The sequence below is a fragment of the Prionailurus viverrinus genome, chromosome B3, assembly GCF_022837055.1.
Source record: "Prionailurus viverrinus isolate Anna chromosome B3, UM_Priviv_1.0, whole genome shotgun sequence".
Lineage (NCBI taxonomy): Eukaryota > Metazoa > Chordata > Mammalia > Carnivora > Felidae > Prionailurus > Prionailurus viverrinus.
Window position 1 is genome coordinate 102,435,325 of NC_062566.1, and position 17,547 is coordinate 102,452,871.

Below are 17,547 nucleotides of genomic sequence, written 5' to 3' on the forward strand. Positions count from 1 at the left end.
CCTGGTTAAATTCACTGTTATTCAAGTTGCTACTTTATAGCTAAATATAACTGGGATAGTAAAATGAAAAGGTTATGTTGTCTGCAACAGAGTAACACCTTTACAATTCCATTCGGGCTGTCTTTTAAGAAAATCTTGTCCATTAATTATATGTTAGCAAATCATGGACAAAGATTATTTAACTTTTTCAGATAGACCATTTAGAAATACCATTCTGTTCATCTAATTAAAATTTTCACTTCAGAAAACTCCTTTTATTTGAATAATATATGTTCATTACCAGATATTAACAATGAGAGCCTCTGATGATGACTTTATAAGAACTACATAATTATCTCTCCACTGCCAAAGTAAGCCCTAAATTATACTGCGTTCACTTTTTTATGATATATCAAATTCAGACATGGGACAGGGAATTTTCACAGATAATCTAATAACATCATTAACAGAAAAGTACTAATTTGCAGAAGGATCAAATGTCAACAAGAACACAAAAATTAAATTAAACTAGCATTTGAAATCTTCAGGTTTTTGGTTCTCTGGAATTAAAGGCATTAAAAAGCCAAACTGTAATTAGATGTCTCCACGGTTCTCCAGCAATAAGGATAGGGCTTTTGGGGAAATAAATTTAACAACCAATTCAAAAGGTTTTAATTAACAATTAGCATGCAACTCAAGATTTTCTTATGTAGGTTTGAGAAGTCACCTCTATTTTGTTGAAATGATTCTTGTTTAAATCAGGCAGTGATACAGTAAGCTTGCTACCAGTTTACAACGTATTTTCAGATTCAAGATACTTTTACCCATAAGTAAACAGATTTAAATATGTATGTATTAGTCTTTGTCTAGGAATATAAATAGAGAGATGAATGAAGTCTTAATTCACTAGAATGTTTACTTAACACATTGGAGTTTTAGCAGTCTCATTTTCTACTGTTTCTTGAACAGACACATAAACCACATTATAAACTTTAAAGTTGAGAAAAGGAGATTAACAAGATCATCACTGGTTTCGTATTCTTCCTGTGGCTTTTAACTGTAATCCAATACCATCCCAATACCATCTAGAATATGTTAACAACAGGCAATTCTTCCTTTAAGAATTGCTCAGGACAAAGGCTTTAGTTTGGCAGATCACCAACGATTATTAGCCTACAGCTACACAGGAACTCTGATTCTGTTGTTGACTGGCCAAATCCTTGAGTCTTAAAATTACTTGTTTATATAACATAAAGAAAACTGTGTGTTAGCTCTCTCTTAGTCTTTTACTGGTCAGGAGATTCACAACAGATTTCTAACAATGTACTTTGATAATCTCTGTACTTTATCCAAAAGACCTGCATTTCCCAAAATGAGAAGCTTGATGTATAAAGTTCACCTCTTGATTTCTGATCCCAATTTTTAATCTAAAAGTTTAGATTCCTAAACTATCCTTATCTAGTCTTTATATCCTAAGATGAATACTTGCTCAGGCAGCTAATATTGTTAAACTAGGTTTTCAAATAATATTAAACATACAGATCTGAATCAGATTTCTCTGGTATTTGTTTCAAATCCTTAAGCCACAAACACTTCAATTAATTTATTTTTAATTCAGCAATTAATGACAAATGTAAGCAAATTCCTGTGAAATAAGAAATGTACAAGGAAAATTAGTCTATTTTTTCCATGTTCGTGTTTACAGTGAACAATATAGAAAAAAACAATTGAATCATCACAAGTATGTTGAATTGTTGATAGTTATAAACGGAAAGAGACATTTTAAAAATCTGCACTTCTATTTTTCTTGAGAAAGTTTAAAACTAGTCTATTGAATGAGGCGGCCATCTGGTGACAGAAAAGAGCACTACAGGCACTATTTTGCATGAACTGAACGTCATAAATATTCTATGCAAACCAACTGAACCACAAAAAATTCAGCAGCGCTGTCCAACAGAAACATAATAGAAGTCGCATGTGTAATTTAAAAATTTCTAATCGCCTCTTTTTTAAAAAGTAAAATTTTAATAACGCATTTTTATTTAACCCGATATATCAAAAATAATACTGAGTCTTCAAAATACAATGTGTATTTTATAGTACACTTCAATTCAAGTGTTCAAGAGCCACGTGTGGCTGTGGCTAGTGGCTCCCATATTGGGACAGGCAGATCTAGAAAATGAAATGACAGCTACAGTTCCTTTGATTTTCCTTTTACTGAATGCATTCATTTCTCAGCCCTTCTGCTCACCGTTTTAAAAAAAAGTTCCTCCCTGTCCCTCTTTAAGTTCTACTTTATTTTATAAATATGTTTTGCCTCCTGAACATTTTGGAATATTTAAAGGACCCTCCAGAGCCGGTCCAAGAACCGTAAGAAGACCCTTGGAGGGTCCATCTCCTCTCTAGAGGCACCAGGGCGTTTGTTTGCCTTCTCCGTCCTTCGATTCTGCTCGTTCCGCGCTCTGCAGCTTAGGCAGTGGTCAGCTACATTCTTGGGGCTCCGAGGCCACGCCAGGGCCGGGAGCGGGAGGGGGGATCGGAACGTGTCCTGGCTGTCTGGTCGCCTTATGACATCACAGCGACATGACTTTTAAGGTTCCAGTTCAGCAAGGCTCCGGCCTTCCAGGCCCCAAAGGTTAAAGGCTTTCAATGGGAGAGAGCCGGGACTGGAGGAAGCCACACGACTAGGTCTCTGCCATCATGCCCACAACTCGTTGCCTCCGGTCCGGTCCTCCGATCCTGCGACAGCAGGCGAAAAGATGCGCGCGGGCACAATGACACCCGCGAGCAATAAGCTCCCCGCCATTTCCCAGCAGCACCAGCGGGGTCTTCCGGGTGGACCCCTACCTCTGCTGATTGGCTGGAGGTTGCCGCCACGTGATCCAGAAACGGATTCGGCCGCTGCTTTTCCCACCCCTTGATGTCCCCCTCCCCACTCCAAGGTCGCTGGAGGCGGAGGGCAGGTTTCCTAGGCAACCGCAGCTGGTCGCGTATACACACCAGGCCCTGGATTAGAGAGGGTGTCGTGCCTGCTGTTGCAAGATAGGGATTAGGAAATCGGAGTGGACTCTGCTCTGTCTCGGATTGCCCTGGAATCCATCCTCTTTCTGGGATAAGGTGAGTGTGGCTCACCTTGTGGCCTTCGGGTGTCCTTGCTTCTCCCTCCTGCCACTCTGCCCGCCCCGGAGAGGAAGATGGGAGAGAAGAAACACTGTGGTCAAAGGACCCCCCGTAATGGTGCAATGGAGATGGTAATAATGAGACAGTTCCATGTCTTTACTGAAGGCCATCAGGGTGACCAGAGCAAAGGTTAAGAGAAGAATAAAAGAGAAGGTGGCTCACAGTCACCTGTGCAGCCTTTCCTGCAGACGTTAAGGTACAGAACTGAGAGAATCAAGTGCTTATTGGCCAAATTTGATACTGCTCACCTAGAGCCAGAAAGGTGTTTGTTTGGCCCATCAGTGCTAACAGGTGGATTCTGATCTCTTTATACCCAAGGGAGGAGACAATTTGACCATACAGGGCTTCTAGTTTGTAGAAAAGAAACTTGATTTTTCAGAATAATACCCTACCCAGCTCTCATGGCAGACAGAACATGGTGCTTTATACTCTAATTATTATACTCTGGTCTTGTATGGCAAATATTTACATATTATTATATTATATTCCAAGTTATACCATATAGGACCCTGTAGCATGACAATTAATTCAAACCATTTAACAAACTTTTATGGAACACCAAGCAAGTGCCAGGCACAGTGATAGGTTCATTGACCCTGCCTTCGGTGAACATGTTACCTGGTAGGGAGGAAGGACCTGCAAGCATCACAGTAGAGTAGGACAGGTGCTATAAATAGAAAGTATGCAGGCCTTAACAAGGAAGAGAATGATTATAATACTACCAGAGAGAATTAAAGTCTTCATACAGAAGACCCTTGATTTAAATTTTTAAGGATGTATGGAGTATGCCATAAAGTCAAGGGAAAAAGGCATTTTAGGAAAGGAAGACTGCATATGCCAAAATGCAGAAATGCCCCAGCCCATTCAGAGAACTGTAGTTGTGGCCAGACTCTGAGGTGTTGGGAGTTTGTGGTTGATGAGCTTGACAAGCAGGCAGGGGTCAGATCATGGATACCATGAATACCTTCCAAGGAGAGTAGCCTAAATAGATTTACCTTTTGGGAGGTTGGCTGTTACAGTAGTGTAGAAGGTGGATTGGAGGGATGGATGTAGGACTGTAAGGAGAGCATCCAATTAAGGTGAAGTGATAAAGGCCTGAACTAACGCAGAGGCAAATATGATGGAGAGGAGGGGGAAAATGATAGACATTTAAGAGGTATATTCAGAAGGATTTAATGAGCAAGTGAATACGGAAGAAAGACTAAAAGAGTAGTTAAGGATATGTCCCAGGGTTCTAATATGGATGATTACAAAGATGGTGCAATTTACCAACAGAAAGCATACACTAGGAGAAGAAAGCTGGCTGGAAAATATGACTCCAGGTTTGAACGCACTGAATTTAAGATGCCTGTGACACATTCAGATGTAGCTTTCCCTATTGGAAATTGGATTTGCACAGGAAGGAAGTTGCACAGCAAAAAGGAAGATAAAAATTAGTAATTTTCACCAAGAAGGAAACAATTGATCAGAAAAGTAGATTTGAAATAACAAGTAGAGGGGCAAGTGGGTGGCTCAGTCGGTTAAGCATCTGACTTCGGCTCAGGTCATGATCTCGCAGTTCGTGAGTTCGCGCCCTGCTTGGGCTTCTCTCTCTCTCCGTGTCTCTCCCTGCCCTTCCCCTACCTGCTCGCGCTCTCTCTCTCTCTCTCTCTCTCTCAAAATAAATAAATAAAAATTTTAAAAAATATAACAAGTAGAGAGAAGACACGGGGAAAATGTCAAACCAAAGAAGAAATCTTAAAGAAAGGAGTTATCAACATTGACAAACGCTATGTCAAGGTCAAGTTAAATTGAGAGCTGAAACATGGCAAGTGTCTTTGACAATTAGAAGATTATTGTTGACCTTGGCAAAAGAAATGGTTGTGGCCTGACATATCATCAGTCAGACTGTAGTGAGTTAAGAACTGAATGGAGGTAGTGAAGCGTTGCTAATGACTACTCTATCTAGAAGTTTTTCAGCGAAAATATCTAAACCCAGCTACTCATAGAATACAAGATAGGAAGACTTTTTTTTTAAGACAGGAATGATCTAACATTCATGTATGGAGGGAAAAGAAACTGCAAAGAAGAAAAGGTGGGAATAAATGAGGAGGAGGGAAATTTGACGGAATAGTATTCTGAAAGAGACTGACAAGGATGGGATCAGTACACACATTTTGGACAAGAGAAAGAATACTTTCACTAAGAGGGGAGTCAGGAAGGGAAAGAAATACATTTTTAGGAGGAAAAGAAATTTAAGGAATGTAAATCTGATGTCATCACTGTTCTCTGTGAAGACGGGAGACAAGATCATCTGCAGAGGAGGGGTGGGAGGGAGAACCTGAGAATAGTGGCAGAAGTTTAGAATAGTCCCTATGTCATGAATCCCCCATCTGTATGTCTAGCCCTACTCTCACTAGGAGAGGAAGTCGAAGAGGAAAATATAAAATGTCTGTTGTTGAAGACGGAGGCAGCTGAAGTAGAGGCCATGCATTTGTAGTGACTTCAGCTGCGTGCTGGTTATATGAAATGTTTCAGCAGCACTTCACAGTGGAGAGGGGAGGTGATTGGATCAATCTGAGATCGGAAGGGTGAAAGTTATAGAAGCTCCTGGTGGCTCCCGGTTCCCTGAAGGAACTAGAGGAGACCTGTGGTCTCTTAGATGGTCAAGCCCTGAGAAGAACTTCCCCAAAGTGGAGGAGAGTGGGTACAAGCTGGCCAACAGGAATCAACTCTTGATGAAATCAGAAGCTTCAGCTGGAAGCCTTGGGTCTACTAATGACTGGAGGAAGCACAGGAGGCTTATAAGTACCAGAGAGGTTCAGGCTCCTCATAATTCAAGTGCAGTTATTCAAATTATAGAATTGGAAGCTTTGTAATTAAATTTTGTTTTGCTAATTAATATTGGATTAGAACAGATTTTTTCTTTTTTTTTTTAATTTTTTTAACGTTTATTTATTTTTGAGACAGAGAGACAAAGCATGAACGGGGGAGGGGCAGAGAGAGAGGGAGACACAGAATTGGAAGCAGGCTCCAGGCTCTGAGCCATCAGCCCATAGCCCGACGCGGGGCTCGAACTCGCGGAGCGCGAGATCATGACCTGAGCTGAAGTCGGACACTTAACCAACTGAGCCACCCAGGCGCCCCAGAACAGATTTTTTTCTAAATGAAGGCATTGATGAAAGAAAATAAGATGAAGTGGAAGGCTGATATCCAAAATATACGTATTTTCTCTATCAAGAAAAAGTAGTCTCCTTGGATAAATAGAAGACTAATACTGTAAAGATGGAAGTTCTCTTTAAATTAAGCTTTACACTGGAATCTCAAAAACCCAAGTGAATTTTTAAACACTAAATACAAAATAAACATAAATTTTGTTTGGAAAAATAAATGAAAAAGTAGCCAAGAAATTTTTAAAAAAGAATATGATGGAAATTGATATAAATCACAGTAATTAAAACAGGATAATACTATAGGAATAGATAGAGCTAAGGGAGAACACAGATTGGAAAGTCCCAAATTAGGCTCAAATATATGTGATAATTTAGTAAATAACAAAGGGAACAGTTAATTTCTTTTGGAATAGACATCCTGGACATGGACTAGATAACTGGAATTGCCATTGGGTGACTTTGGATGTACTGAGGACAGGCTTTTTCCTTGTGTGGTGGTGGGAAGGCAGGCTTTCCTTTAGTGTTCACAGACATTAAACCAGAATGTAAGGATTTCTTTACTGATGAGAAGGGGTGGTGGTGCAAAGCTCTCCTTTACTTAATATGGCATCTGAATAAGCCTAGGGAGGGAAGACTGTGGCCCACATCTATGGACGGGCCTCTGATAGAGTACCTAATCCTCTCAAAGTTGCTCCTTGCTAAGTGCTCCATTGCGTGGCTGCTCCTGCAGCCTATGCTGTAATATATGGGGGGGGGGGGGGGAGGGGGAGCAAGAATGGGTTAAAGAGACAGTTGCAAGGAAAGATCGGTATCACCTTCAATATGGATCCATCATCTAACTACTTCTCACCATCCCCACTACCTCCACCCCACCACAACCACCATCCTCTCTCTCATGTTATTACAAGTGTTTCTTAACTGGTCTCCTTGCTTCTACCGTAGACACCTACAGTCTATTTTCAACAGAGTAGATCGGGTGATCCTTTCCAAAACTTAAGACAGCTCATATTACTCTCCCCCCCAAAATCCTCATAGAGATTTCCATCTTACTCATAATACTAAAATGTAAAATCTTCACAAGGGCCTACAAATCACAAGACAGCACATGATCTGTCCCTGCAATACCTTTCTGATGTCACATCCTACCTGTCTCTATTTCACTAGCTGTGTTCCAGCCATATCATTTCCCTTGCTATTTTGCAAACATGCCAACTATTCTTTCATCCTGTTCTTTTTTTTTTACATGTGTTCTTCCCTCTGCATGGATGCATTTTCCCCAGATTTCCTCATAGCTCACACTCCCTCATTTCCTTCACCTCTTTGTCCAGATGCTACCTTACTAGAGAAATGTTTTCTTTCCTCCACCCCCTATCATTTTCTGACTGGTAGATATTAGTTCCTCAACACAAATGTTAGTGAATAAGTGATGAATTAGTAGAGATTCCAGTGTATTAGAATAATTTTCTTATTTTTCTTATTTTCTTTGTGATGCTAGCTGGGGCCCCTCCCCTTCTCAACTCAGCATGGTCAGACTGTGTCTCCAGATTACAAAGCCTGAGTACAAATACAGACTCTGATATAAATCTCAAAGTCCTTTGATTTGGTTCCCTTGGATGGCTTACAGCTACCATCTTCCCAATCACTGCTGGTCTGAGTTTGGGGAATTTTTTCGGATAGTTTTATAAAACTTCTTTCCTTGGTACATTGAATTTTGGGCTGGTTTATACCAATGAGATTTTCTCTCAGACTCATGCCATCTACTTCATTTTCATTCAAAAGACCCTTTGCTAATAAAATACTCAAGAATAAACTAACCAAAGAGGTGAAAGACCTGTACTCTGAAAACTATGAAACACTGATGAAATAAATTGAAGATGACAGAAAGAAATGGAAGGATATTCCATGCTTATGGATTGTTAAATCCATAAATATTGTTAAAATGCTTATACTACCCAAAGCAATCTACACATTTAATTCAATCTCTACCAACATACCAACAGCATGTTTTGCAAAACTAGAACAAAAAATCCTAAAATTTATATGGAACTACAAAAGACCCCAAATAGCCAAAGCAGTCTTGAAAAAGAAAATCAAAACTGCAGGTATCACAATTCCGACTTCAAGCTATATTACAAAGCTGTAGCAATCAAAACAGTATGGTACAGGTACAAAAATAGACACATAGATCAATGGAACAGAATAAAAACCCCAGGAATAAGCCCACAATTATATGGTCAATCTTCAACAAAGGAGGCAAGAATATGCAATGGCAAAAAGTCTCTTCAACAAATGGTGTTAGGAAAACTGGACAGCTACATACAAAAGAATGAAATTGGACCACTTTCTTACACCATACATAAAAATAAACTCAAAATGGATTAAAAAACTAAATGTGAGACCTGAAACCATAACAATCCTAGAAGAGAGCACAGGCAGTAATTTCTCTGACACTGATCATAGTAACATCTTTCTAGATATGTCTTCTGAGGCAAGGGAAACAAAAGCACAAATAAACTATTGGGACTACATCAAAATAAAAAGCTTCTGCACAGCAAAAGAAACAATCAACAAAACTAAAAGAGAACCTACTGAATGGGAGAAGATACTTGCTAGTGACATATCTGATAAGGGGTTAATATCTAAAATATTAACACACAAAAAAACCACAAATAACCCAATTAAAAAATGGGCAGAAGACATGAACAGACATTTCTCCAAAGAAGAAATACAAGGTGGCCAAAAGGCACATGAAAAGATGCTCAATATCACTCACCATCAGGGAAATGTAAATAAAAACCACAATGAGATCACTTCACACCTATCAGAATGGCTAAAATCAGAAACTCAAGAAATAATAAATGTCAGCGAGGATGTGGAAAAAAAGGAATCCTCATGCAGTGTTGGTGGGAATATAAACCAAAGCAGCCACTGTGGAAAACAGTAGGGAGGTTCTTCAAAAAATTAAAAATAGAACTACACTGTGATACAGTAGTTGCACTACTGGATATTTACCTAAAGAATTGAAAAACACTAATTTTAAGGGATATATGCACCCTTGTGTTTATTGCAACATTACTTACAATAGCCAAACTGTGGAATCAGCCCAAGTGTGCACTGATAGAAGGGAAGGATGGATAAAGAAGAGGTGAGATAGATAGATAGATAGATAGATAGATAGATAGATAGATAGATATAGATAGATAGATATAATATTTTTCCGCCATAAAGAAGAACAAAATCTTGCCATTTGCAACAACATGGATGAATAGAGAGAGTATAAAATGCTAAGAGAAATAGCTAGTCAGAGAAAGACAAATGCCTTGTGATTTCACTCGTGTGGAAGTTAAACAAAGGAACAAAGAAAAAGAGAGAGATAGACCAGAAAACAGACTCCGTTTTTTTGTTTATTTATTTATTTTGAGAGAGACAGAGTGTGAGCAACCAAGGGAGGGGCAGAGAGAGAGGGAGAGAAGGAATCTCAAGCAGGCTCTGCACTGTCAGGACAGAGCCCAATGTGGGGACTTGAATTCACAAACCGTGAGATCATGACCTGAGCCAAAACCAAGAGTTGGATGCTTAACCAACTGAGACATCCAGGTGCCCCACAAAACAGATTCTTAACTAGAGAGAACAAATGGATGGTTACCAGATGGGAGGTGGGTGGGGTTATGGGTGAAATAGGTCAAAGGGATTAAGAATACACTTATCATGATGAACACTGTGTAATGTATAGAGTGTTGAAGTACTACGTTGTGCACCTGAAACTAATATATCACTGTACATTAACAATATTGGAATTTAAATAAAAACAATAACAGCAACAAAATACCTTTCTGAACATCTCTGACAATCAATGTCCCTTTCCTAGCATTGTTACACATTCCTTTCTTATTTTCACATTTCCCTAGTCATTTTAGTGGGATTTAGGGAGGGAAGGTTGGTAAATACATGGACTCAAGTCACCAACTCATTTTTCTTAAAATTTAAATGTATGTACATGTATATTATTATGATTGAATGAATGAAAGTAGACATATACTTTTAAAATACATATTTAAGTAAAATTTTGTTCTAAGTATAACATCTGTATAGATATCACACAAAATCTTAGGTATCTAATTTTATTTTCTCAAAGTGAATGTGTTCCTTTAATCAGCATGCAGATCACAAAACACATCTTCATCAGCACTCCAGAGCCCTTCTTTGCCTCCTCCTAGTCACCCACCCCTGAAAGGTAACCACTATCTGGGACTTCTGCTAAAACCATAGATTGGTTTGCTTTCAAATTTTATATGAACAGAGCCACATATTATGAACCTCACTGTGTTTGTGTGTCTTCCTTTGCTCAATATTGTGCTTGTGGGAATCATCCATGTTGTATACAACAATAGTTTCTTTCTCATTCCACCTCTAGGTATAAACTCAGACTAAATGTGCACTAATGTCTCTTATGATAAAAATGTTCAGGGAAGCAAAATTTAACTCCAAACTGGAGACAGTCCGAAAGTCTACTAACAGAATGAATAAATGGTTTATTATAGTCTTACTTTTGAAAGTAAGTTTATATATTCTTACTTTTGAAACATGCTTTTGAAAAGTTTTTTTTTTTCTTTTCCAGTTTTGCCTAGATCTATCCCCGTTCAACCTCTCACGCCTATTATATGTAAAGATAGACATACTCAGTTGTTAATATTAGTTACCTTGCACGCAGCTTTCACCTGCATGTTAACAACTCATGTTAACCACTTTGTATGTTTATATGTTTTATCCTTACATAATCATACACACATGCGTAACTACATATACATATATATGTATATTTATATACATATACATACATATACATATACACAGACATATACACATATACATACATATACACACACAGACATACACACATGCATAACTGCGGGGGAATTAGTGTAAAAAGTGGGATCATGATATATATCATATCTACATTTTTGCTTTGTCATGTCATCATATTAAAACCTAGACTCCTATATTTTAAAAACAGTATGTGTCTAGAATAATATAATGGATAGATTAAAAATTACAAAAAAACTGAGTTAAATTTTATTGTAGCTATTAGATATTAAGCAGTTCATATCATCTAAAATGAAAACACTGGCTCATTCATTTTAATAAATACTTATTCCCATGCCAGGTATGTCACTAATTCCTGAGGTTTCTTTTATTCCCTAGTGCACTTAGAGAGCTATGTTCAGTTTGGGACACAACCGTGTAATAGGAAGGATAAACTGGAGCCTGTTCGAAGGAGAGAAACAGGGATATCTCTAGTGAGAAAACTAAAAGACATGAGCTGGGGAGCGAGGTAAAGTTGTAGATGAGAGATGACTGTGTTCGTCAAGTATGGAAGAAAAATACTTGTTTTATTTGAACCCAGGAGGTAGAATAACAGTGGAGTGGAGTTATGGACAGACAGAATTAAATTCAAAATAAAAAAGAACTTTCTAACAGAAAGTTTTAGAGATGGAATGGACAGTCTTGGGGCCCAGACAGACACTTGGTATTACACTGTGTGAAAATTTCAGGCCACATGTGGGTGGTTTCACTTCAGTAGCTTTAAGATCCCTTTCAGGGGCGCCTGGGTGCTCAGTTGGTTGAACATCTGACTTCGGCTCAGGTCATGATCTCACGGTCTGTGAGTTCGAGTCCCACCTCGGGCTCTGTGCTGACAGCTCAGAGCCTGAAGCCTGCTTCGGATTCTGTGTCTCCCTCTCTCTCTGCCCCTCCCCTGCTCATGTTCTGTCTCTCTCTGTCTCAAAAAAAAATAAAAACATTAAAAAAAATTTTTTTTTTAATTTTTTTTTTTTCAACGTTTATTTATTTTTGGGACAGAGAGAGACAGAGCATGAACGGGGGAGGGGCAGAGAGAGAGGGAGACACAGAATCGGAAACAGGCTCCAGGCTCTGAGCCATCAGCCCAGAGCCCGACGCGGGGCTCGAACTCACGGACCGCGAGATCGTGACCTGGCTGAAGTCGGACGCTTAACCGACTGCGCCACCCAGGCGCCCCCAAAAAAATTTTTTTTTAAAAGAGCCCTTTCAACTTGGAGTGACATGACTCTAGAATTTATTTATTTCAACTTTTCACTTTCCTTAACAGATATATTATGACCTTTATTTTTAATGGAAGATGATTGAATGTGAAAACCTAAACCAAGAAGAAATAATTAAGGAACTGGTGAGTCAAAGTCAAATTTATTTTCAACTCCATTTGCAAGAATGTTAACTGAACATTTTTATACTCCTTTCTGGAGCTTATACTCCTTTCTGGTCTACCCCATGGCCTTTGGGAATAGAGAAAAACCATTACATGGTATGACTTTCCTTCTTGTAAAAGTCAAAAATGGCATTGGTGCAATTGGCAATTTATAATTTCTAATGGCAAAACTATTTTCTTTTAATAGGTAATAACCCAATTTCTTTTTTGAAACAGTGTTTATGCAATGGTTTGTCTTACGAGATGGTTGGACAAGAAGGATCAGATATTTCAGAACTGGAGATGTTTTTCTCAGGGTATCCCCGTATAGTTGGATTATCATTATTTCCTAATCTAACGAGTCTCACCATTGTTGCTCAAGATATAAAGGAAATATCAGGACTAGAAACTTGTTTACGGCTTAAAGAACTTTGGATTGCCGAATGCTGCATAGAGGTAAGTGTAAACACAACCTTAGGTGAAGTATTATATGCTGAATTCTTTGGCTTTGGGAAAAAAAATTCCTTGAAATACATGCATGAGTCATAAATCAAAACAGGTGAATGAGGGCGGGGCATACATGATGAATTACAATAAAACCCTTTACCCTGTAAAACAAAACAAACTAAACAGATAAATGGGTAAAATACAGAAATAGATTTCTACAAAGGAGAAAATAGAAATAAAGACATAGAAATAATAGACATACTCTACTTTTTAGTAATCAGATCAGATCAAATAATACCCAGTATTGCTTAGTAGTAAATTGGTCCACTTGGTCAGTATTGGTTGTATGAAAATTGTAACATCTGTATTGAAAAGCAATACTGCAGAATGTATCATGAGTCAAGGGAAGGTGCATACCTTTTGAGTCAGAAATCCCTTGTTCTAAGATCTTATCCTAGAGAAGTAATTCAACAGCAGAAAACAACGGTATGCATGAAGTTATTTGTTATAGCACTATTTATAATATTTAAAAATGTGAAACGAATATTCTGCACGTAAAGGTATTTTTAAGAAAATTATTATAAACTTCATAAGGCTGCACCTTGGTGGCCCAGTCAGTTGAGCGTCCAACTTTGGCTCGGGTCATGGTCTCACAGGCTGAGGGAGAGAGTGTTAAGCAGGCTGCATCCTCAGCATGGAGCCCAATTGATGCAAGGCTCTAGCTCACAGCCCTGGGATCATGACCTGAGCCAAACTCAACTGAGCCACCCAAGCACCCCTGTATTTTTTTCTTTTATAATGTTTAGTTCATTTTGCTGGCTACAGGTTTTTCAATAAAGTGTGATTTTTAAAAGAAAATGTGCTTATAATCTACTCTATTAAAAGGATTAATTCTAAAACAGAAGTTAACACTATTCAGTCTCTTTTTTTTTTTTTTTTACAGAAAATTGGAGGTCTTCAAGAATGTAGAAATTTAGAAAAATTGTATTTATATTTTAATAAAATTTCCAAGATAGAAAATTTAGAGAAATTATTCAGATTGGAAGTTCTTTGGCTGAACCACAATACAATTAAAAATATTGAGGTAAGATAATTTCAGTCATTTATATGTAAAGTCAATTGTTCCTGTGGAGTTTTAACCACAATGTCCTAAATAATATAATGGTTAGGGACCAGAATATTTGTGACTAGTTTAATAATTGTTAAGAAAAACTAACATGTGTACAGTATTTTATAATGTGTAGAAACTTCATATACATCGTTTTCTTTGTTCCTCCCACCAAGCCTGGGAGGTAAGGTATTATTTCTTCTTCAAAGGTTAAAAAAAATAGAGATTTAGAGAAATTATATGTAACTTGCCAAGGATTATAAACACACTCTGTGTGATGTGTTTTTCTTCCTACTCATCATCTTCTTTTCCTCTCCACTCCCCTCCCCCTTCTCTCCTCCTCCAATAATTCTCTCCATATTCCAGGGAAACAAAGATGGGTTCACTGAGACACCTACTTAGCTTCTGTGTTTGTGAGGTACACAGTACCCAGTGCTCAGAACACTTGGAGAACCAACCAGATAGATCAGATCATTTATAAGTATATATTTTACTAACTTCTTCTAAATTCTATAATTGTCTAAATTTTTAGGGCTTGCAAACTTTGAAGAATTTAAATGACCTCAACCTTGCTGGAAATCTAATAAGCAGCATTGGTATGTACTGTTTCATTTGGAATATGTAGCTAATGCTACAATAATTTTTTATCAGTATGAAAAGTACATTCTTAGATTTCGTTTTTAGACTCTTTTGTATGATAGTTTGCAAGGCATCTCTAAATCTGTGATTACAGGATGTGAAAATATTACCCACTAACCAGTTATTACTAACTATACAATGTTATTGTTAGACTTAGTTATATGCAAGCCATGATGATCATATATAACTAAAAAATATTATAGGATATGAGCAGGAGGTAAAATAAGAAATTTGATTTTTCTTTCATCTTTTTTTTAAATTAAAGGTCGATGTCTTGATCCCAATGAACAACTGGAAAAATTAAACCTTTCTGGTAACCAAATATGTTCTTTCAAGGTATGTTTAAGTGGAAGTCTACTTTTATTTACCAACCTAGATCATGAACCATCTTATTGCAGAAAATGTACTAAATAGTTCCCTTTTAAGGAACAATTTAATTATTTTGGACTACCCAATACTCTTGGAAATTTTACAGGCAGCTGATTAAGTTAGCCATACTGATCTGACACTTTTAAATCTAACACTATTTACTTGCCTTTGTTTTCCTCTGATCTTTCTGGCTGCACCTCTTCAGTTTACTGGTGTTTCTTCTCCTGGATCTAAAAAATGGACTCTTCCAGGTTAGTCCCAGGATCTTTTCTCATTGCTACCTATGTTCATTCTCTAAATAATCTCATCATATCTTATGACTTTAAATAGCTTTTATTCATTTATTACTCCTAAATTTCTACTTTCTCTAACAGCTATCTCTATTTCTACTTTCCCTAATAACTCCCCAGAACTATAGACATCTCCTATCCTAACTCAAACTGATTTCCCCTCGAATGAACCATCTTCTCCTGCAGCTTTCTCTACCTCTCTAAATGGCATCTCCATTTTCCTAATAACTTAAGCCACAACCCTTAGAGTCATTGTTTTTTACTCCTCTTATTTCTTCATAACCCATATCCAGTCCATCAGCAAATTCTATTGGCTCTATTCAGAATATGTCCAGTCTGACCATTTTTTACCACCTGTATCTCTACTAACCATCAGCTCTAACCTGCATTTGGGGTTGGGGGGGAAAGCCTCCTAATAGGTCCCCTTGTGTTTACCCTTTCACTACTTGCTCCTTCAGAAAATATGTGAGATCAAATAATTCTTCCACTCAAAACTCACTCTTGCTTCTCCCACACTGTGTCTCTGACGATGCTGCTCCCAGTTTCCCTTTTGTTTATTCCATTTCAGCTGCTCTGGTCTCCTTACTGGCCCTTGAATATAGCTACCACTGTCACCTTAGGGCCTTTGCACTTGCTGGGGTATTCTTCCCCCAAATATCTTCATGGCTCATCTCCTCATTTCTTTCAGGATTGTGTTAAGATGTTATGTTCTTAGTGACCTCTTTCCTGCCCAATTTAGGTAAAATAACAGCAACCTTACTTCCCTCCCTAACCTGAAGCACTCTTATCACTCTCCCTGTGTTTTCTTCTTGGTGCTTATCCACATCCCTGCCTAGAAAGAATACAAGCTGCCTGAGTGCAGGAAGCTTGCCTGTTTTGTTCACTGTATTCACAATGCTTAAAACAGTATTTGACATGTAAAATCTCAAAAAGCATTTGAATGGAAGAGAGGAAAACAAAAACACTTAATGTTTATGGGATATAATATGGCTGAAAACATGGCATTTGTAATTTTGACGGTGTCAAATTGAAAGTGCGTATTCAAACATTTCCTCTAGACAGTAACGAAGAAAGATGAGTAAATTTACTATAGAAATAATTTTGAATGGATCATTATTAAAATACACATTCTTTTACCCAGAGAAGAATATAAGATGCCAAAAAGCTATAAGAATGAGGCAGAGCGTTGTAAGCACTTTAACCAGAAATTTTAAAAACATAAAAAGTTTAAACAAAATTTTATTGGTCAGAGTCAAGAGGAAATAATTGATATGAACACTAAGGGGTTGACAGAATTTCAGTAAGCATTAGTGGAGGATCTTCTACAAATACAGTGGGAGGGACTTGATCTTGATCTCGGAGTCATGAGTTTGAGCCCCATGCTGGGCATAGAGATTACTAAAAATAAATAAAAATTAAAAATACATGCAGTGGGAGGTAAGCATTCTAAGGTGAGGAGAACATTATGCACGAAGACATGGAGATAAGAAATCAAGGGGTATATTTGAACAACATCAGCAGAAGAGAGCAGAGGGAGCTACGAAAGATAAATTCAGAATCCTGTGGGAGGTCATTTTAAGCTGACTAACGAGACATGAGGTGCTTAGGGAAAGAGCATTCCAGGCAAAGTGTGAAGGACCTAAATGGTGGAAAGAGCATGGCAAATTCAAGAAACTAGAAGTCTGTTGCTGGGACAGAGTGAGGGAGAGAATCATGAGTTGAGGCTGAAGAAGATAAGCACACAGTGCTGTGAGGATAAGGTATTGTCCTACCAAGAAGCCATGTAGAAGTTTATCTTACTCTGGCTAGTGGAAAAGCCAGAAAAGTGTGGTGGTAAAAAGCATAGCTACATAGAAAGATCTGTCACTTCTAGCACTGCCACAAGCCACAGGCAGCATTGTACTGTGGTAATATAAAGTGCAAGCAAAATAATAATGTAAAGCTTTTAGAATAATGACTAGCACACAGTAAGCACTCAATAGATATGCTATTTTATTATTACTACCATTTTCATTACATTAACCTATTCTATTTCAATCTCATCAAAAAATGAGGATACAAATTTGGATTGTAAAAATTTATTATATGGGATAAAACTTAAACAGTTCTCTAAAATAATGGCTATTTTTCAGAAAAACATTGAAACATGATTCACAGCAA

The 17,547-nt window shown here is 37.8% G+C and overlaps 1 protein-coding gene across 4 annotated transcripts in view; it reads left to right on the top strand.

Annotated features, from left to right (window-relative positions):
- Positions 1-2,309: 2,309 nt before the first annotated feature.
- LRRC9 (leucine rich repeat containing 9) overlaps positions 2,310-17,547 on the top strand; it is a 118,959-nt gene continuing 103,721 nt past the window's right edge. For 3 of the 4 annotated variants that reach the window (XM_047862263.1, XM_047862266.1, XM_047862264.1), the window contains exons 1-6: positions 2,311-3,096; positions 12,439-12,516; positions 12,772-12,990; positions 13,925-14,065; positions 14,622-14,685; positions 14,994-15,064. In XM_047862263.1, the coding sequence (XP_047718219.1) occupies positions 12,469-12,516; positions 12,772-12,990; positions 13,925-14,065; positions 14,622-14,685; positions 14,994-15,064 (543 nt within the window). In that variant the 5' untranslated portion in view covers positions 2,311-3,096; positions 12,439-12,468. Of the gene's footprint in view, positions 3,097-12,438; positions 12,517-12,771; positions 12,991-13,924; positions 14,066-14,621; positions 14,686-14,993; positions 15,065-17,547 lie in introns of all 4 variants that reach the window. The other variant, XM_047862267.1, reaches the window with a different exon arrangement.